We start from the raw sequence: 23199 nt of genomic DNA, 5'->3' as shown, positions 1-23199 counted from the left end.
TTGAAGATTCTTCTTATTACATTATATTATAAAGTAGATACTGTCTTTAATTTTAATCAATTATTAATTATTTAATAATAATCATGAAAAATAAACTTTAAACAATTTTAAAAACATTAAAAAATATATTTTATACTTTTAATATATTACTATTTAATTGCCGAAGAATAGTTAAAAAACTTGAGAAATACATAGGATTTTAAACATAATTTATTATTTAAAACTACACAGAATTAAATTATTAAAGTCATTTTAAATACTCATGAATCTTTTAAACATTTAAGTAACAATTCATAAACAAGAAATTAATATTTTAATTTCAACGACGAGTAAAATTATTTGAAATAATCAAAGCTTATAGATAAAACTATTCGACTAGAAATGTTATTATCTTTGTAACTTTCTCAACTTATCATCAATATTAGAAATTTGAACTGCAGTTTCTGACAACAATTTTGCCTTTTTGCTTTTCAATTCCTTTTCCTCGTTATCTCTTTTCCTTTTATTTTCTTTAGTCTTCTCCTTTTCGATATTTTCTTTCTTACGCTTATCCAAAGCATCTTCCAATCCTTTACGTGCACCTCTCATTGAAAGAAGCAGTGATTCTGTAATTGTTACATTTTGAAGACCTCCTAATTTCGTTACGGAATCGTGAATAACTCGATGAGCAATAAGTGTTTTTTCGCTTAAATTTTCAACAAGAATTTCACCATTAACAGAAAATCCCCTTTCTAAAGATGCGTTCCTATGCGGCAATGTAAAAAAATCTTTAAAACCTTCTTGAGATTTTCAGATTCCATTTCTGGTCGACTTGCAAGAGTTGACATCCAAAAGTCGTCTAACCGATTATCCTTTCTTGAAAACAGTTTCATTCGCTCAATAAAATACTGATCCATCAGTAAATTTTGATATTCTCGATCGGCCTTCTGAATTACACTAGAATCCAAAATGTTTGCTTCTACAAGTGTATTTAAAGCAACAAGCAATTGTTTTTTTGCTTCTGTTGCAGAAAAAGTGATCTTGCTTGGATTTAAACATGTTAGAGCTTCTGTGAGAGGGTATTTTAAAGGAGACTTCTCCAACAACTTCGCTACTAAAAATTGCTGACAGGTTCTGCAATTTTGTTTGAAAAGAAGTACATCCTTAGGACTGACATCTTTACATTTTTGTAAAACTCTACGTGTTGCATAACCAAGATCGATATCCTTTGTATACATTAAGTTTTCGAATCTGCCGTCGGACTTTTGCATTACATCAATTTTTTGCAATGAAGTGTTTGACATCACGTCTTCTTTTACAAAACGGGTCATGCAAATTTTTAGAATTGATGTCAAACTATCAAATAAGAAAGGCGCTAATGGAGTATCTGATTGAAATTCAATCAAGAATGGTTCTAAGTCTTCGGCTAACGAGCGAAAGAAAGCAAGCTTTGCAGACAAAAGTTTATCCTTTAATGCTTCAGCAACAATTTTAAAACTATTGCATGTCGGTTCGTTTTTCGAAAATTTTACGTGATTTACGTATTTGATTAAATTTGGCAAAATATTCTCCACACGTCTTTCAACTTTTGAATTTTCAGTCCAACGTACTTGACAAAATTTTAAAGGAAATTCTGTGGTACCAGTTATTGTCATAAAATCTCCACGACGCGTAGGTACTCGCTTGAATAAATTGTAGCACGCTTTCAAAAATTCAACTATATCCCAATCTGTTTTTTTAATTCCTGTTTTAAAAGCTCCGTTAACGTTGTGAAGTCCACATGAGCCTAGTTCCAATAACTTTGGTGAATCAGGAGTACCACGCAGTTTTGAATCAAATAAACGAATCATTTTCCAATTGACATGAGGTCCATCCATCGAAATTTGTAAAATTTTTTCTGTACCAATTTTTCCTAACCCATCTTTGAGACCGTTAAGAAGATCTTCAGCTGTAGCATGGTGAAGAAAAACCGATGTTAAGTACCGAGCGCAAATTTGATTTTTTTCATTATCCCAGTAACGAATATTTAAATCCATTTGGTTTTTTTGAGCAATTTTATTCAATGACTCGTCAAATCCGACAACGATGAAATCGATATTTTTCAGTTCGTCTATTAAATTCTTTTGGTAATATGGAGCTATACCAAAAACAATACTATAAGCGACTTTGTCCTTATGCAATTTAATATTTTTCGCAATGTTACTGTCCGGGAACATTCGCTGAAAGAGAGCAGAATTACTTTCTGCACAACGCAAAGATTTATGATTCATAACCGTTTCAATGCACCACAAAATTTCTGCTTCAGTGATCGTTTCTTTGGTGACTTCAGAATCAAGTGTCTGCTGTGTCAATCGACTTTTTAATGGAATCGATGAGCTGGCCTGAGAAGATTCTATAACCATTGAATTTGAAATAGGTATTGTCTTGTTTGCGACATCCAATAGATCTTTATGCTTTTTACTTTTTGCGTGACTTTTAAGTGCACTGCGACCCATAGATTCAAATGAAAATGATTTGCCTTTACATATTTTGCAGGTAGCATAAAACGGTTTTTTATCTTGCTCCACCCAAGGAAATTTAATTTTCCATGACATTTGGAACGTCGTTTGACTCTTACTCATTGTGAAAAACGAAATATCAAATCTAAAAATAAAAAACACACGATGTAAACATAAAATAGATTTTATAAATTCTAAATAGTTGTATGATTGCATATATTTTATGACGAAAACAAACTAATTTTTGTTATTAACATTTGTTTTTAATTTTGATAAGAACATAACCTCAAACCTCGTTGTAGTTTAGAACTAATTAACTTTATACATATCGTATTAAAAGTTCCAAAACTTTATATGGATTTATAAAAGTCATTTCAATAAAATATAAACTTGTACAATACAATTTAACAGATTAAAAGTATTGACAATTTGTATTGTTGATATTTCATTTTATGGATTCAGCTGATTAAGGGTTTAGTAGGTCTTGTAGAACAAAGTGCACAGTACGGCTTCTCGGCATGCCAAAGTGTATTAGTAATTTGATTGGTTGTCCAAAATAAGACCTAGTGAGATTGAAAACGTTCAGAAGGTGTCAACCAATCAATTTCATGCATTTCACGTAAACGATTTGCATACGATATACCGACCGGTGGTTTAATCGTTTCCTTACATATCACATGATTTGATAAAAAAATTTATTAATTTCATTTTTTTCCCGGCTATTTCCCGGTTTGTAGACACCCTGATACAGAAAGTCACTAGACACTGTTCAATTTAAGGAATACAAAAGTTCTATAACAATCAGTACATGGCTATTTGACCTAACGGGACAAGAGGCCAACAACCAAAACCAAACTAAACCTTTTTTGGACCAATTGTAGGGCCGCTAACTTTCTAATTTAAGAAGTGATCATGACTAGTTTGCTTACTTTGCGCCGATTTAGGGGGTAAGACTTTTGGAAGCCTCTGCTGCGTTTTGCGAGAAGCGTTCTTCTTGGTCGAGACTTGGAAAAGTCTACTTGATTTTTGTGGAAAACTTGTCAATGACTAGTTTTCCGATAGTAACTTTAAATTTTGGTTTTTGTGCAGGAAGCACCAAATTTATAGTAATATTGATTGTTCAAGTTGACTATGGGAAGGGATTTGAGTGTGTGTGGATGTTGTGAGTACAGGAAAAATGTAATGTACGCAACGCGACAAAAGAGTGGGAATGAAGGCGAAAATGCGAAAACAAGGGAAAGATCAGTATCTCCTGAGACTAAATTAAACATGTATTAATATATTTGAGATTTTCAATAAAATCAACAATCAGAAAGAAAAAACGACAAACAAGATGACACGAGGGGGGAGGTAATGGGGACATCGACACAATCTCAAGTTCATTTTGTAGAGGGTTGTAAAACTATTACTGAAAAATTATTGTCAACAGCAAAGATTTATCTAAGGGATAATTCAGGTCAATTGATTAAAGCGCGTGCTCTGTTAGATAATGGCTCTATGGCTAACTTTATGACGAAACGATTATGTCACAAATTGCGTTTGCGAGAAAACAATGTTCATCACACGGTCTCGGGAATTAATCTAACACAAACGAATATAATGTCTTGTGCGTCAACAACTATCTCATCAACTCACAATAATTATCAGATTAGGGCCGAGTTTTTTGTTACAGAAAATATTTCACAATATATACCAATGAGAAAAATTAATGTAAATACTTTATCAATTCCTGATCATGTGAAACTTGCTGATCCTGGATTCCACAACCCTCAATCTGTCGATCTTCTTCTAGAAACAGCTATATTTTGGGACGCTATGGAACCGACACAAATCAGACAGGGTCAAGGGCATCCAGTCCTGCAACTTACAAAATTTTGATGGATTTTGGGCGGATACTTGACATTTCCCGAATCAAATCGGCAACGGCAATCAACATCTCTCTTTTGTGGACTGATGACAAACGCAGCGCTTAACGATCAAATGGAAAGATTTTGGAAAATCAATGAAGGTCCAATAACTCATCATCGATCAATTGAGGAACAAAAATGTGAGAAGATTTCTGTGGAAACATGCAAGCGAGCATCAGATGTAAGATTTGAAGTCGATATATTGATGAGGGAAGATTGCAAGAAACTGGGTGACTCTCGGATCAATGCGGAGAAACGGTTGCTGGCCATGGAAAGACGGTTCGCCAAGGATCCAACGATGAAAGAAAGATATCATCAAAATTTGGAAGATTTTCTTGAACAAGGTCACATGACTCTGCATTCGGATCAAACGCCAACTGGAAAAAATTATTTGCCGCATCATGCCGTGCTGAAGGAGTCAAGCACTACGACCAAACTAAGGGTAGTTTGGGATGCATCATGTAAAATTTCAACGGGAATTTCTCTCAACGATTGCCTGATGACTGGACCGGTTGTGCAGCAGGAACTCTTCTTGATCATCATCCGTTTCCGGCAGCATCGTTTCGTGATGACGGGCGATATCGTCAAAATGTATCGCCAAATATGGTTCAAACCGGAGCAACGAGACTTGCAATGCATTTTGTGGAGGAAGGATCCAAATCAAGCAATGATGACTTATCAACTCAAGACAGTGACTTTTGGAGTCACTTCCTCACCCTATCTTGCCACGCGGTGTTTAGTGCAACTCGCTGAGCAATGCAAGGAATCACATCCAGGTGCATCACAGGTGATCAGGAATGATTTTTACGTTGATGATGTGATGACAGGCGCCGATACCGAAACGGAAATCAACACCATTACTGAAGAGGTCACCACGATCTTACAAGGGGCGGGTTTCGAACTGCAAAAAATCCACACCAATAAGATTAAGCACGACGATGACGTCGAAGGACTCGACATCACAGAGATCAAAACCCTCGGTCTCAGATGGCAGCCAGGCATGGACGTCCTGAGATATCAATCATCGTATGAATTGGAAAAAGGAGTACTAACAAAAAGAGTGATTTTGTCTGCCATAGCACAGGTCTTCGATCCATTGGGATTAATTGGCCCATTCGTCATGAGATCCAAGCTTCTTCTCCAACATCTATGGAAACTCAAGATTGGTTGGGACGCACCGGTTCCGCTGGACGTATCTAAGAAATGGATAGAACATTGTGATCAACTTAGGTCGATTGGATGCATCAAGATTCCACGACACGCTTTGGCAGCTGCACCGGAGAAAGTCCAAATTCATGGTTTCTGCGACGCATCACAGGTCGCATATGGCGCTTGCATATACCTTCGATCATCAAACGCGGACGGATCAGTGTTGGTTCGACTTCTCACGGCACGCTCACGTGTATCTCCAATAAAAACGGTGAGTCTACCAAGATTAGAGCTGTGTGGAGCACTGCTCTTGGCAAATCTCTACGCTAAGATCAAGGACTGCTTAACAATAAAAGTCGAGGCTGCGGTGTTCTGGAGCGATTCCACAGTGGCGCTGGCTTGGATCAGAGGTGATCCATCAAGATGACATACGTTTGACGGGAATAGGGTGTCCGAAATTCAGAAAATTATCTCAGCGGAAAGGTGGCATCATGTTAGAACAGATCAGAATCCTGCGGATTTGATCTCAAGGGGAGCAGATCTGACTGAATTGAGGTTTTCAGAGCTTTGGTGGAATGGACCCGTGTGGTTGAGTGACGAGAAAGAAAAGTGGCCACAGGAGGAAGTCAACATCAGCGAGGTCTCGGAAGAGAAGAAAATAGTTCTCTCATTCAACGTGGTGGAGAGAGATTTCTCAATCCTTCGGCGATTCTCATCATGGAGCAGGCTGTATAGAGTGACAGCCTACTGTCAGCGGTATCTTCTCAATCTGTGGAGAAAAAGGCGAGGACTCTCGCTCATTATGGGATGTCTGTCCGTGGATGAGCTGAATAGGGCGCGAGCTACGCTATTATAATTGCACCAGGAAGAGGAGTTTTCCAAGGAAATGACAGATCTTCGCCGAGGCAAGTCAGTCAACTCTAACAGCAGTTTGTTGACTTTTAATCCATTTTTGGATGAGGAAGGAGTAATTCGAGTGGGAGGAAGATTGGCAAACGCACCTATTTCCTATTCTCAAAAATTTCCGATTATCCTATCCAAAAATCATATGATCACTGAATTGATAATCAGATATTGTCACTATAAAAATTTACATGCAGGGTCGCGATTTTTGAAAGGTATTTTAAGGGAGAATTATTGGATTATTTCAGCGGAGGGTGCGATTCGACGTGTGTTACGCAAATGTATTTTATGTTTTCGATTGCGACCAAAAACTCCTAGCCAGTTGATGGGCGATTTGCCTGCGGAACGTGTTACAGCGTCAAGAGCATTTGCTCACACCGGATTAGATTACGCAGGGCCGTTTAAAATTAAAATATCGCGAAATGTTACGGGGAAAGCTTATGTATATTTGTGTGTATGGCGGTAAAGGCGGTTCATTTGGAAGTGGTCTCAGATTTGTCAACGAACGCGTTCTTGAATACTTTTAAACGCTTTATTGCTCGTCGCGGAAAATGCATAACGTTAAATTCAGATAATGGAAAAAATTATGTGGGCGCATTTGTTGACTCAATCTGTGAGCAGGACCAAGATTGCAAATTTCGTGGCAGAAAATTCAATAAAATGGAATTTTATCCCACCGTATTCACCGCATATGGGAGGTTTATGGGAAGCAGCCGTGAAATCTGCGAAATCGCACCTGAGAACGGTAATCAATGACACCTTGTTGACTTTTGAAGAGCTGTATACGATTGTTTCTCAGGTAGAGTCAATTTTAAATTCTCGGCCTCTATTTCCGCAGTCATCAGATCCTGATGATCTGAGTGTGCTCACGCCTGGGCATTTTTTGATGGGGACAACGTTTAATGCAATTCTGGAAGAAAATCATCTCGATCTTCCGTTAAATCGTGTAAGTAGATATCAATTGTTGTGTCAACTGCAACAGTCATTTTGGAAAAGGTGGTCATGTGAGTACCTTACTCAATTGCAATCTCGCTCTAAATGGAAGTAAGAGAGTGAAAATGTGAAAGTTGGACAAATGGTTGCGATAAAGGATGATAATGCGCCGCCGCTACGATGGCAACTCGGTAGAATTGTCGAATTGCATTCCGGTGTGGATGGACGAGTACGAGTGGTGAGCATAAGAACGTCATCAGGTACTACAAAGCGGGCAGTGCCAAAAATTTGTATTCTTCCAATCGAGACTGATAAATAAATGTACATAAAAATAGACTTTAGTTAGATTGAAATGCTATATTATTGTAAATCAAACTACTTAAGCATTTCAAAAGTGGCGGAATGTTCAAGTTGACTATGCGAAGGGATTTGAGTGTGTGTGGATGTTGTGAGTACAGGAAAAATGTAATGTACGCAACGCGACAAAAGAGTGGGAATGAAGGCGAAAACGAGGGAAAGATCAGTATCTCCTGAGACTAAATTAAACATGTATTAATATATTTGAGATTTTCAATAAAATCAAGTTTGTAAAATAATATAAAAACACTATTCAATTCACTGAATCGCATTCAATGCACAATTGATTAATGAATCTAAACAGTGAATCAAGGCTCAATTAAATTATTTACCGTATTTGAATTAAATATGATTCATTGCACATTTTACACTGTGCGGATAATAATTTGCCATACATATAAATTGTCTTTTGATCACAATCAATAAATTTATATTGTTTTATTTTGTCAAAAATACCAAACTTGATTTGATTAGTGTTGTATGGTTCGATTTCTCTCCCCTTCTCCATTCTACAAGAAACTCATTTTTGGTTCCCAGACACTCTCTATGACCTAAAAAATTTTATTTTATAGTTATAGTATACCCCAAAAATCCACGAGTAACAAGTTTCAATCGAATCTGAACAATTTTTTAAATTTCACCCGCCTTATTGGATTCGCCATTTTAAAAAACTGACTCTAAATTCGTAATCAGCGACCCCAAAAACTATTATTTTACTATTTATTGCTTTATTTTTATTATTTTTGCGTTATGTTACAGTAAATGTGAAGAACAGCGAGATTCCTTGTATCAAACAAAATCATTTCTCAAAAATTTTAACCCAAAATCATTGTTTATATCAGAGAAAGTTTTAAACTACAAAAAACGTCCTTTGCCCACATACCCTTAAAAAAACTTATAAACTATTTGACTATTTCAAGGATTGAGGTAGAAAAAAAAACAAAGTTGTTTCTTTTTTTATGTATATAAATAAATTTCTAGTCTCGGACGAAGATAATATACAGTTGACATTATTCGTAATTCAGACATGCATACATACACAATAAGTCAATGGGTCACTGAGAAATACTTGTCGGACTTTTTTTTTCTTTCGCGTCTTTTTTTCACGCAAAAAACAAACGTCATTTCTGTTTTTTTTTATTAGATAAATCAATATGATATCGGAGATATCTATTTTAAAAGCGTTGATGAAAATTTGCTGGTTGTGATGGTTGTGTGGCCGAATAAACCATTCCTTGTGGTTGTTGATGATTCATTGTGTGACTTTGGTGCTGATGAAATTCTGGCGCTCCATGCGGTCCATTCAGTCTCACTCTTTTGGGGTTTTGCCCGTGATTGTGTTCCCCATTACCTCCTTGGGCTTGTTGATTTTGTTGCTGAAAATTTCCATTACAATAGCATCGCTAGCAATCAAACGACGCAAAAAAAAAATTGACTGGCATTTCTACATCTAAAGTTCTGTTCTGTTTGTTTTATTTTTATTTTCTTTTTCGCATTTTGAAAACATTGTCATCGAAAAGTTACAAGAAAAATTAGCAAAGAAAAAAGTAAAAGAAACATTTACTTTTAACTTTTTAGAAATTCAAGTCACATTTTTTATTTATTTTTAACAATTTTTCTTCTAAATACAGTATTATTCATTAGAAAAAAAATCTTTAACCGTGTTTTAAGAATCAATGCAATTTCTTTTTTCTATCAGAAAAAAATTTGTAATTTTTAAATTTTCACAAATTTCTAAAAAAAAATTCTTTAATGTATTCTTAAAAGCATTATTTTTGGAATACTTTTACAGTTTTAGATTTGAAAGAGTCTTTAAAAGAAGTTCAAAATTTTTGAAATGGTAAATTTTGAAAAGTAAATAACAATTCACCGTTTAATTATTAAGTATAAAAATAAATATTAATTAATAATAATTATTATTTTTATCAATAATAATAATTATTAATTCAGCTATATGTGACCTGGACAGTGAAAAGGGGGCTTACGTGCGAAAAAATTAATTTTTTATTGATTGGTGATTGTGATAAAAAAGAGTTTTCTCTATCAGAATCACCAATCAATAAAAAATCGATTTTTTCGCACGTAAGCCCCCTTTTCACTATCCAGGTCACATGTATATTGATACTTATAATTAACAATTCATATATGGTCGTATAATTTTTAAAATATGCATTAGAAAAATCAGTTACAAAATAAAAAACGAATTTAAATTATTATTTAAAATATTTTTTTTAAACAAATAAAATACCGCTTTAACAAAAAAGATTTCCAACAATTCATAAAAAAAAATAGGATTGAATAAAATATTTCTAATGAATACTTTGCGATTAATGTTTTCAAATTCGAAAATTGTTGAATACAATTTTTTTCAGTAAATTTTTAATGATAAATAAAAAAAATACATATTTGGAAACTTCTCAATTACAAGAACTTCAAAATTTATTTATTATCGTTGTGAAAATTAGATTCTCTTTTTAATAAATTAGAAAACTCTGAAAATTAAATAACGATTCAGTGTTTTGTTTTATATTCAAAATCTTTTAAACATCAATTCTTTGTAAGTTATTTTATAATTATAGACAATGAAACTTTTCAAAGGAAACTATTTTTTTTTTGTCTTTTTTAGAGTTTTTTTTACAAGTTTTTATTTTGAAAAAAAAGTATATTTTCTGCAGAAAATAGTTTTTAATAACAGTATTGTTAAACAAAACTACAATATTTCTTTTTAATTACAATAATTTTCAAAAAAAAAATTATCCAGAAAAGAGTGTTTTTCAAAAAAAAAAATAATTTTTATGGAGAAAAGTATTTTTTAAAAAAACATTGTTTAATGAAAAACAATCTTAAAAAAATTTATTTGAAATATCTTTTTTAAAGAAAGTTTCTTTTTTAAAGCAAAAGTTGTGAAAGACTCGATTTTTTTTTTGTTTATTTATCTGTACTTACAACTGCTTTGTGTAATTTATTATTTGCGATGTAAATAATAAAATATTGCAAAAACCGATTGTAATTTTTTGTAAATTTCTTGAAAAGAATGGTACTTAAACTCTACAATTTATTAAATAAATTTAAATTAAGTAAAAAAAACGTAAGCACAATATTAAAAAAAAATTTTTTTTAAAATCTTACATTACATTTTTTCGGTAAAAATTGTAAATATGTACATATTAGTTTTTTTAAAGTAAAAAGTTTCGTGTTAGTCCGAGCATTAAACCAATCAAAAAGGCAAAAAAAAAGCAAAATCAAAGAAAAAGATAAATTAAAAGTATACCCATATAGAAAATTGAAGAATTAATGTCTAAAAGAAAATTTTTTAATAAATGTACATTAATTAAAGTATTAATTAACTAATTAATAAATAATAATTGTTAGTTTTTACTAAAGTAAAAATTAAAAATTATAAATATCAGTAAAAAAAAAAAAGCTTAATTTTCAGCAGAAAGAAAAATCGAAAATCCAACGACAATTTTGGAAGTCTCCTCTAATTATAGAAACGCCCAAGAATTTTGCAAGAAATTGCAGCACTGAAGAAAGACAATTACAATATATAAAGGGTAATTTTTATGTTCCAGGCTCACTAAAAAAATGTTTTTAATCTCATTTTTTTTCGTTTTCTAAACAAAAAAATAGAATTAAAAATGTTTTATGGTGAGCGAGAAATGAAAATCACCCTTTATATAAAAATATATGTGTATATACTAATAATAAAAGGAAAATAAGGATAGAAAGCTGATTAAAAAAGACTACTTTTGGACTTCCGGTACGACACTTATGCAAAGATTGAGTGGCAAACATCGCAAAAACCCGGCCACCCATTTTTTTTTTCGACAAAGTTTGTGCGGCGCTTACACTAAATACATACCTGATCCTACTTGAAGTCCAAGCGCTTTTTTGGGTATCTCTACACACGTCTGATACGAATTAGGAATGTTTAAACTACATAATAAGTACCGTTTGTTGCTGATTCTGCCTTGCTTTGTTTTCAGTCTTTTCCTCTGTATCGTCGTCCGTCAGGAATTCCCTCTTTGGATAAGGAATTGGACAGCCCGCGAAAATACTGCAACAATTGGGTGAAAAAAAAATTCCATTCGTCATTTTTTTTACCAATCATAATTTTTTATACTCTTTTAATTTTTTTTTTTTTTATTTATTTCGTTCATTTAAAACACGACTTAATGAAAATTAAATATTTTGCATTCAATTTTTTTTTTTTGAAATTACAATTTAATGTTTTAAATAATTAATAAAAAATATTAGCAATATATTTTATTTATATCTTTTATATTGTATATTGTATTGTGATTTTCTATTCATAAAATATATTGCCCTTTAATCATTCTTAACTATCGACACGATATTTAGTTTCAAATAAAAAAAAATAAGAAAATTTGGTAAAATCAATTTTTTTGAAGAAAAGAAAAAATAGTAAAAAATTTGATCTTACTCTTGAGTTGGTAGAGGTTCCTCCAAAAAATAAGGATCCTGCATTGACTGTTCGGATGTGATTCTTTTATTGGGATCCATCGCCAACAGTCTTTGCAACTGAAAATTAAAAAAAAAAAGAAATTATTGACCTATTCTTTTCCTGCCAAAAACAAAAAAAAAAAAAGAGATGGATAATCGATTACAAAACTTTGTAAAAATTTTAACGTAATGAAATTCTCACCAAAGCAAACGCTTTGCTGTCTGGTTTTATTTTATGTCGATCCATATATTTCGTTAGGGAACAATTTGCGTAGCTGGAAACAAAGCAAAACAATTAATAATCAACAATTATTAATGGGGAAAAAAATCATTTATTTCTCTAATGCAATTTTAGTATTTATAAATAAATATACAAAAAATAAAGAAAATGAATAAAATAATAACAATAAAATAATAATACTAATAATAATAATAAATAATAATAGATAATAATGAATAATAAATACCTAATAAATATTATATATATATAAATAAATAAAAAAGCAGTAAAAAATAATTTTTAATTAAATTTTTTTTCAACTTTTTTAAATGATGAAAAACTGAAAACAAAATTTCGGAAAAATTAACGTGAAATTAATAATTTGAAAAAAAGAGAAAAATAAATTGACAACAATAAAAAGAAACTTACTTGGATCGTTTAAAATCTTTAAGCAAAGTCGGATGTTCAGGCATTTTCTTAATATCTTCCCAATCTTTTTCCATGGGGAATCCCATTACATTAAATATCCTTAAAAAAAAAGAAGGAAAAATAATCTCCTTGTAACATCAAAAATTTTTTGCTACATTACGATTTTATTTATTAATTAAATTAAATAATATAAAAATTAAATTAAATATAAAATATTTTTTTTCAATTACCTATCCAATTGATCATGATGATATGGATTACTAGTTTTAATATCTTCCTGTCGACAGTGGAATATTGGTTCCGACGTTAATAATTCCGCAAATATACATCCAATCGCCCAAATATCTAAAGAAAACAAAACGAAATTTTCCTTCAAATCACGTTTTCTGATCAAATTTTTTATTCCTTTATATAAATAATAGGGCATTCTATTTGAAACTGTTTCACCTTCAAAAGATGAGTGCTAGCAGATTTATTTATTCAATTAATCACAATGTAAGTTTTTTTTTTAATTTTATTTTTTTTCAATTTCTGGAAATTCATAAAGTAATTCCATTTTGTAATATAAAACACTCCCTCTTAAAGATTTTTGTAACTTACGTGAAAAAAAGTTCAGTTTTTCTAATTTCTAATCCCATGTGGTTTATTATGGGTATTTTTCAGAATTTTAGGATAAAGGTGATTTGAAATATTATTTTGAATTTCTTTATGAATTTTGAGAAATTAAAAAAAAAATGTTGAGACCAATCTCTTTCGAGTGTGTAACATTTGATGAATAATTTCTTTTTTATAGAATAAAATTCACTTATAAAACGATCTTTTCTCAATTTTCTTTTGAAGGTGGAACGGTTTGAATGAAATGCTCCACATATATACGGTAATTTATTTGTAATGAAGATTATATTAAATTTAATGTGTGAATTTGTAAAATGTATATCGGAAGTTCGTCCGAAAACAAAAGGTGTGAACTATAAATAAATAGTAAATAAATATGGTAATTTAAATTTTCCTGAAAAAAATTGTTTTATAACAAATTTTTGAAATAAAAACAAAATAATTTGTTTTGAAATAATTACCAATTGCTTTTGTGTAATGCCTCGCACCCAAAAGTAATTCAGGAGCTCTATACCAAAAAGTCACAACAACAGGATCCAAATCGGCAAGTGGCTTTAAGGGCGCATTAAATAATCTCGCGAAACCCATATCCGCAATTTTTACACGTCCCCTTTCATTTCCTTCTCCCATTACTAAAATATTCGCCGGTTTCTGAAATTACAAGTGATTTTCAATTTTTGCAAAAACAAAAAGCAAAATTTTTCATTTAAATTTAAAAAAAAGTTTAATATTTATAATACACCTGCGAGAAAATTAAAAACCGTATTAATTGAAACTTTTCTAAATCTTAGATAATATAAACATTCATTTATATAATATTTAACACATTATATATACATCTTTCAAAGATTTAGAATTAAAAAATTAATGTTTGCATTTGTAATTAAAAAATTAAAAATTGAGAATAAAATTAAAATACTCTTTCTACGAAACATTTATACTCAGAAAAGTTTCGATTCTATAATAATAATAACTGATACGAATAAATATTAAAAATGAATTTAAATATTGTGCTAATTACCAAGTCCCTGTGAAGAACCCAATTGGAATGCAAATAATGAATACCATCTAAAATTTGATACAATAAAGATTTCACCATTCCTTTAGGCACCAAAACAGTTTTTTTGTTAGCCTTTGCCGCCCTATGAAATTTGATAATATGCTAAACGGAGGGAAATATGAAAGATTAATTTAAGTTCTATTAAAAAATAATAATGATAATAAAAATAAATATTATTTATAATGTATAATGTAAAAAAAATTATTAATAAATATTAAAAAGTATACTTCTAATTCGTACCCATAAATCGTGCTCGGCAAAGTCAAAAAGTAACCAGACCTTTCTGTCTGTATGTGAGAGAAATACGCGTATCAGAGTTATCACATTAATATGTTTTAATTCCCTGAGTAACTGGAATAATAATCAATTTTAGTTTATAAATATTAACATAGCAATACAATAATAACAATAATATTAATATTAATAAAAATAATCGGGGGAAATTTTGAAACATGTAATGAACAATGAAAAATAAATTTTATTTTTATTGGAAGCAAAAAATGAGCCAAAAATTTTGAACGTTCAAAGGAAAGAAATTTTTGTTTGCAACTTCTTTAAGTACGAATTTGATTACAAAATTTTATTTTAAATATCTAAACAGAAATTATTATTTTAATAATTGTTTAATTTACTGTTTTATTTTACATTGATATCATAATTTTTGATAATTTATAGATTGAAAAAAATGTTTCGTTCATTTGAACATTCAGAACTTTTGGCTCATAGCAAAAAATAAAAGTTGCAAAATTCTTTAGTAAACGAAACAAAACATTCAAAAAAAAGTCGAAAAAGTCGATTTTTTATCTTAACTAAATTTAATTAGTTAATAAATATTTCACTTTAAATAACTAATGTTATTTGATATTAAATTAATTTTATTAATTCCTTATTAAGAATAATTCTATAAAAATATTATCCAGAAAATATATTTCAAATATTTCAGAATCAAACAAATTTTCAAAATTTTAATTAAGTAGTAGTTTTTTCAAAATTTCTAACAATAATTCAATTTTAGAGTTTTTTATTTAAACTTTTTTAAATAATTGAATTTTTTTAAAAATATTAAAATTATTTAAAATAATTGAAATTTGAAAGAGTAACAGTAGAAATGCTTAGAGATTTTATTAAATTTCAGACAATAATTATTAAATTTTACTGAATTGAAAATAATTTATCAAATAAGTTTAGATACAATTTTTTTTGAAAATAATTGAATTTTGAAAGATTTACAATTCAAATTTTTGAAAATAATTGAACTGCAAGTGATTTTTGATTGAAATTTTTTGTAATTTTATTTATTGATTTTTTTAAAAAAATTTTAAACAATTATTGAATTTTATAAAATTTTTAATTGAAAAATACTTTAAATAATTGAATTTGTGAAGAATTTCATTACAATTATTGAAAATAATTAATTTAGAGAAGAATTTTAGATAAAAATTTGTTAAGTAATTGAAATAATACTGAATTTTTTTTATTAATATATTTTAATTTTATCAAATCTTAATAATTTTATAATGATTTTTATAATTAAAAAAAATGCGAATTATCAAATTAACAAAAATTTTTTTTACTAAAATATATAATAACAATAAAGAAATATTTATAAATGTATATTATAAATATAGTAAATATATTTTAATTCAGAAATTACTTAAAATTTTAGCGATTATATTACAATACAATGTGTCCTAAAAAAATTATTTTAAATTGTTGAGGATACTCGAAAAATGTGTGTGTGTAAATTGTTTTTTTAAATTGCAATTTACATTAAAGAAAAAAAATACTTACTGCAATCTCGCGACAAGCAGACATAGAAAGCCCCGTGCCTTCAATTTGCTTTAATCCGAAATCTTTAGTGTCTGGTCGAGACTTCAGTTCACTGTCTGGAACTCTGAAGATTTTGTAGATTTATTGTATCGAATATTTCAAACTCACTTCGTGGATTCACATTTAAATTAGAATAAATAACATGAAAAATTTCGTAATATAAATTTCTAAAAAAATTGCCTCAATTTATTTATTTATTTATTTAAAGATACAAATGGGCATAAAATAAAATATATTACTGAAAATTTTAATATTTCTATTAAAATAATTTATATTTAAATAAACAAAAGTTAAAAAATTGTACATTTCTTACAATTTATCTTAATTTCACGATTTTATATATAACTTCAAATATTTCTGAAATTTCTTTTCGATTTTTATATATTGATCATATTTTTTTTTTTACAAAATTTTACACAGTTTCATAAATTGATCAGAATTTATTTCTAAAATTAATTTTTTTGCTTCATTTGTCACACTCCATTCTTATGACCTCTTTCGGTTAAAATTTCATAGATAAAATTCTGTTCTAAGTCACAAAAGTAGTGATTTTCAAAATGAAATAGACGTACTTCAAACAAATAAATAAATATAAATAAAAATTTTTATTTTTAAATAAAAAAACAATTTAATCTTAAAAAATATTTCATTGCAAATGTAAACAATTTAATTTTTAACATATTTTTTAATTTTGAAATATTATTAATTATTATAAATATAACAATTATTTGAACCATTAAAATTTGTATTTTAGTAAAAATTACAATTTTCTTACAAAAAAAAATCGATTTAGGTAACATAACGAAAAATTTTACAATCGTTTTTTATACTAAAAAAATTTTGTAATCTTCATTCAAATGCAACTTTTAATTATTCAAAATATAAAAAATAAAATTCATTCTTTTACTGAAAAAAATTTATAAATTAAAAATTACTTTTTTTTTAAATATAATAATGTTTAACTGAACTAACTTTTATTTTGACTGTACGTTCGATTCCTCCTTAATTAATTTTGATAATAGAAAATAGAATCGATTTAAAAAAATTTTTTTTAATATATTTTTAATTAAATTAATTTTTTTTTATTAAAAAATAAATTTTTATACTTAATTAAAATTGAATTAATCTTACAATTTAAATTAAAATTAAAGTAAACTTAAATTAAAATTTTAAAAATAAATAATACAAAATAGATTTAAAAATTAATTATTTAATTTGCCCCTAATTAACACACATTAACAAATAAAAATGTAAAAAAAATTGAAATAAAATTCAATAAAAATTAAAAATAATTACTTCAGCATTTAATTACAACAAATTTTCGTCAATTTATTCACTAGGAAAAATAAAATTTAGAAAAATTGTAAAAATTTTCATCAATTGTACAACAAAAAAAAAGAAATTAATTTTTTTTGTAAAAACAAAAATTTAATATTCTGCAAATTCCAAAATTATCTTAATTTGAAGGGTTTCAATAAAGGGAAGAGGGAGAAAAAAAATGGGATTCTATTCGACAGATCGCTCTCAAATTACAAACTAAAAGTGCCCAACCCCAAAATCGAAAATCGTTTTCAGGCACAGTTTTTTCTAATGTTAATTCTGAAAAACGATAGATTCGTTTGGGTTTCGATTATTAATATAAAGAAAAACATGAAATTAACAATAAAAGTAGAGAAAAATTTGAAATAAAATTATTCTACTAGAATGGAAAAAAGAACGCCGAACAAAAAACTAACCCTTCTTTTCTGCGAGCTTTGTAGACGTGTCCATAAGTACCTCGGCCCACTTTACATCCTTCAAATTCAAATAAATCTTCAACTTTCGTTCGATCTTTTTGGGTTTTCATTTTAAATTCATAATCCATCATGATTAATTAAATATAGACTAATTATCAACTAAAAAAAAGCATTTTTGCCACTTTCCTGCTCGCTGGTGTCTGGTTTCTGCTGGTTTCTGCTGCTTGGGAGAAAATTTTATTTTGTATGGTGACGAATAGACGGCGCTGCTGTCGTATTTTTCCGCGCAATTTTTTAAATAATTAAAATATTCAAACACATAAATATAATTACAAGACTAAATAGAAACAATTTTTGTTAAAACTTAATTTCTATTTTTTAACAAGAGAAGAGAATTTAATAGTAACAATGAGAATATAAATCTCCAATCGAGATAATAATTGATTTTCTTTTATTCTGTTGGTAATTGCGCGAAACAAATGCGCGATAAAAAAGTGACGTTTTTGTGAAACAAATTTTTTACCGGTTATTTTGTGTCTTTTGTATAATTTTGTGTAGACATAAAAACTGATTATTCTTTTCAACAGGTTTCACAGGTTTTAACGATTTTCTCAAATGTTCTCTATACGTGAGTAAAAAAGAAAATTAATTATTTTTAAATTTCTTCTATAATTTGTTATATGAATTAATAATCGAAATATACAAACTTAATAAGAGGGTTTTTGTTTATTATAACGATTTTAACGTTCAAGGTTGATGATTGTTTTGAATTTATTTTTTATTTATAATTTTTCTTTACTGGCATTAATTTATTTTAAGAATTACTGAACGTTTTTATATTAAAACATTTTTTTTTATTGATTTTTCCATTTTGAAAGAGGTTATGTTTAAATGTATTGCGTTTTTTTCCAACCACGTTTTTTTTTGTGTATATATAAAAAAATACTTTTTTCTTAAATATGTATTAAATCAAGAATTAGGAATTAAAAATAATTTTAGTTTAGTAAAAATAAATTAAATTATAGAAAATAAAAGATAATTTCAAATTAATAATTATTATTTCTTGCAACATTTCATGTATTTCTATATTTATATAGATATATGGGGAAATGTTAAAAAACTAATTAAATAAATACAATTGCTAAATATAATTTTATAATTTATGATAATTTATATTAAAGCAATATTAATAATTCATTTTCTTTTATGTCTTTAATTATATTTTTTCTTTCTTATTTTTTAAATTATTTTTTAAAAATTACAAACTTTAAAATAATATGTATGAAATAAATAAATAAATAAATTTTTTTTTTGTTAAAAATTGTAATTCTAAAATATTTCAATCGAAATAAATAATTCATTAAAATAATTAAAATATGTACAATAAAAATAATAAAATATTTAAGAAAAAATAAATTTAAATAAATTTTTTTTATTTTATTTTTTATAATTTTTTTTTAAATAAAGTTTTAGTTTTTTTATTTTTGTTTCTATAATTGTTGTTTCTATACTTTTGCTTGTTTTAAATTATAAGATTTTTTTTGCGCGAATATCTTAATAAATAAATTTCTAGAAAAGAATGATAATTTTCCTTTTTACAGACAAAACATTTACAAACTTCCTTAGAAATGTCATTTTACGTCGCGATTCTAAGAGAAGATTCACAGTTTGCGTCGAGGGTAATATAGGTAGTGGAAAAACGACATTTTTAAATAATTTCAAAATTTACAATAACACTGCCGTTCTTCAGGAACCCGTTCAACTTTGGCGTAATGTTGCTGGTGAAAATTTATTGGTAAAAAACAATTTTTATTATACTTTTTTTTTGTTTAATTTAAATTAAAATATTATTTTAATTAAACGTAAACTAAAAAAGTATCTAATCATTATTATAAACTATAATTTCGTTATTTTGAGAAAAAAATTTTATTTATAATATGTATTTTTATGCCATTAAGGTGATGAATCGGTAAAATTTCAAATCATTGAAATTAACAAGCCTCGGATTATACGACTTTTTCGACTATTTCGACTTTTTTTTACATTTTAAAAAAAATTTTTTAAATAAAATATATTTCTTTATTAGTATAAAATGCAGATCTTCTTCATATCTTCTTTATTTCAATTATTTAACAAATTTTTAACTAAAATTCTTCACTAAATTAATTATTTTTAATAATTTTAATGAAATTCATCACAAATTCAATTATTTCAAATTATTTTTTAATAAAATTTTTTACGAAATTTAACAATTATTTATAATTTTAAAAAAATATCAAATAAAATTACCAAAAATTTTTAATTCAAAATCATAAATCAATTCAAAATCAAAGAAAATTGAATTATTTTCAAAAATTTCAATTCAAAATCAACTAAAATTCAATTATTACCCAAAATTTTTATTCAAAATCAAAGAAAATTTAATTATTTTCAAAATTTTCAATTCAAAATCAAAGAAAATTCAATTATTTTCCAAATTTTCAATTTAAAATCAAATAAAATTCAATTATTACCAAAAATTTCAATTCAAAATCAATTAAAATTCAATAATTATCCAAAATTTGAATTCAAAATTTTTTATAAAAAATCAACAAAAATTGAATTATTATCCAAAATTTTAATTATAACTCAATTATTTTCAAAAATTTTAATTTAAAAGCTTTTAAAATTTAATTATTTCTAAAATTTTCTATCGAAATTTTTTTTTGAAATTTAACAATTTCAATTATAACATTTTTCAAATTATTGTATTTTTATCCGCAATTTCTAATAAATTTTTTAGTGAAATCATAAAAAAATTTTAATTAAAAATCACTTGAAGTTCAATTAATTTTAAAAATTTCAATTGCAAATCTTTAAAAATTCAATTACATTTAAAAAATGTTATCTGAAATTATTTGTTAAATTATTTTTAGTTCTGTAAAATTTAATTATTGTCTGAAAATTAACAAAATCTTTTAAAATTCAATTATTTCTAAAAATGTCAACTTTAACTATTTCAAAAGTATTATTATTTAAAAATAAAAATTTATTTAAAAATCTGTAAAATATTTTTGTTAAAATAAAAAAAAACCGACTTTTTCGACTTTTTTTGGAATATAAATCGACTTTTTGTGTCTTTAAGTCGATCCGAGGTCTGAATTAATGTTGTTAAAGGGTGTCAATTTTTTTTGGCATTATTTTGGATCTAAAATTATTGTGAATTATCAAAATTAAAAAAAAAAATTTTTTTGAGTATTTTCAAAATTTTATTTTTTTTGAAAATATTAAAATTTTTAAAAATCCATACGATTGATTGTTCAGAATCATGAAAAAAGCCTACAAAAAAATTACCGATAAAAAATAATAAAAATTGTAGAAGAAATTGAATTTTTAAGGAATAATTGATTGGTTTGGTTTAGGGGTGACAATTTTTTTTAGAACCTGAAATGATATTTCAATATGAAAAATGAAAAAAGTTATTTTTTTTTATTCTTTAAAAATGTTATTTTTTTAAAAATTAAATTTTTTAAAAATCTATACGATTGATTGTTCAGAATCTTGAAAAAAGTGTATAAAAAAATCAGCAATGAAAAATAATAAAAATTGTGACAGAAGTTTCAATTTTTAGTTCTTGAAAATTTCGAGTTTTATTTTAAAAATTATTTTTAAATACTCAATATTAACTGGAAAAAAAATTGACAACCTGAAACAGTCTCAATTTTGAAAGGTTAAAATTTCAGCGGTTCCTCCCCTTAAAATTTTCTAATTTCAAAAAACCAATTATCAAAATCGAGCAATAAAAATAATTTAATTTACAAGTATTATATTTTAAAATTGAAAAAATAATATAAATTTCCTGATATTTAATTTATAATTTTGTTATTTCTGTTGAAAATAAAATTTGTTTATTATTCATTCAAAAAGAAATTGAGAAAATAGTCTATTTCCTTAATTAAAGTAAAAAAAAAATGTAAATTTCTATTCTAAAAATTAGAAAACTAAAAAAAACTAAATTTTATTTTTTTGAATAAAAATTACATTAATTTCCTAAAATTTAAAATTTTTTTAAATTTTAAATTAAATTAGTCAGTGTTGTCTTAATAATATTTATAGTTTAAAATATTATAAAAATCTCAGTTTAAGATAATAAAAGTTAAAAAAGTTGAGTTAAAAATTTTTGATTTCTAATAAAATTGTTTTAAATTCTATCAAAATTATTAAATTTTTGAAAAATTATTAAAATTACTAAAAACTATTGACTTGGCAAAAAATTTTAGATAAAGACATTTTAAATACTTAAATTTTTGAATAGTTTCTATTAGGTTTTTTTTTGAATTAATTGAATTTCAGAAGATTTTAAATTCAAATGTTTTTTAAATTTGAATTAATAAAGATTTTTTTTACCAATTTTTAACAAGTTTTAGAATTTGATAATCAAAAATTTTTTCAAATAATTGAAATTTCGAAGAATATTTCTTAAAATTTTTTTAATTAATTAAATTTTTGTAGTACAGCAGTTGAATTTTTTTTAATGATTGAATTTTAAAAGATTTTTAAATTAAAATTTGAAATATATACCTTTAAAATTATAAAAAACTTTATAGGTACCTACAATGTTTTTGTAAAAATGAAATGTACCTATTTGGAAATAATTGATATCTCGAAAAGCTGCAATCAAAATTTTTAATAATAATATAATGAAATTCTTAAAAAATTTTGTAATATAACTTTTTTACAAATAAATAAATTTTGTGGAAATTAAAATTAATGTATTAAAAGCAATAATTTTAATTTGTTAAGTGCTTAAATAATTAAATTATTGAAGAAGTTTATTGAAATTTTAGAAAATGATAAAATTTACAAAGAGTTTTAATTAACTTTTTCTATAAATAACATAATTATATGAATTTAATAGAAATAATTTAATATTGAATGTGTTGCAATTAAAAGTTTTGATTTTTTCTATTTTGAAAAGATTTTAAACTAAAAATTTAAAAAAAAAATTCACTTTAACGAAGAATTTATTCATAATTTTGAAATAACTAAGTTTTTTAAAATAATAATTTAAATTATATTTTTTAAAATACTTGAATTTTCAAATATATTTAATTAAAAAAATTTTAAGTAGGTAATTGAA

At 26.5% G+C, this 23199-nt stretch overlaps 3 protein-coding genes across 6 annotated transcripts in view; 2 read left to right on the top strand and 1 right to left on the bottom strand.

The window, feature by feature from the left end:
- The window catches only part of LOC127284996 (deoxynucleoside kinase), a 421619-nt gene that overhangs the window by 397066 nt on the left and 1354 nt on the right, over nt 1-23199 (top strand). For 2 of the 3 annotated variants that reach the window (XM_051310752.1, XM_051310751.1), the window contains exons 2-3: nt 18676-18708; nt 19682-19875. In XM_051310752.1, coding sequence (XP_051166709.1) covers nt 18696-18708; nt 19682-19875 — 207 coding nt within the window. In that variant the 5' untranslated portion in view covers nt 18676-18695. Of the gene's footprint in view, nt 1-18544; nt 18709-19681; nt 19876-23199 lie in introns of those variants that run through there. The other variant, XM_051310750.1, reaches the window with a different exon arrangement.
- LOC127284849 (uncharacterized) lies at nt 4431-5960 on the top strand. The gene has a single exon (XM_051310545.1). The coding sequence runs from the start codon at nt 4431-4433 to the stop codon at nt 5958-5960; it is 1530 nt and encodes a 509-aa protein (XP_051166502.1).
- LOC127284993 (cyclin-dependent kinase 8) lies at nt 8672-18310 on the bottom strand. Of its 2 annotated transcripts, none has more exons than XM_051310747.1 (11): nt 18081-18310; nt 16306-16408; nt 14755-14865; nt 14476-14616; nt 13916-14105; nt 13070-13184; nt 12840-12938; nt 12393-12465; nt 12171-12268; nt 11678-11783; nt 8672-9102 (listed from the first exon to the last, which is right to left on the bottom strand). In XM_051310747.1, exons 1-11 carry the CDS (start codon nt 18209-18211, stop codon nt 8902-8904), a joined length of 1368 nt encoding a protein of 455 aa, XP_051166704.1. In that variant the 5' UTR covers nt 18212-18310; the 3' UTR covers nt 8672-8901. The 2 variants fall into 2 exon arrangements, 1 of the variants encoding a protein (XP_051166704.1); XR_007843546.1 differs by having other exon boundaries at nt 8900-9102; nt 11589-11783.

This window comes from Leptopilina boulardi, unplaced genomic scaffold (assembly GCF_019393585.1).
Source record: "Leptopilina boulardi isolate dan_hultmark-lab unplaced genomic scaffold, ZJU_Lbou_2.1 LbouV2_327, whole genome shotgun sequence".
Lineage (NCBI taxonomy): Eukaryota > Metazoa > Arthropoda > Insecta > Hymenoptera > Figitidae > Leptopilina > Leptopilina boulardi.
Note: the sequence above shows the minus strand (reverse complement) of the source record. Positions and strands in the feature narration are given on the sequence as shown.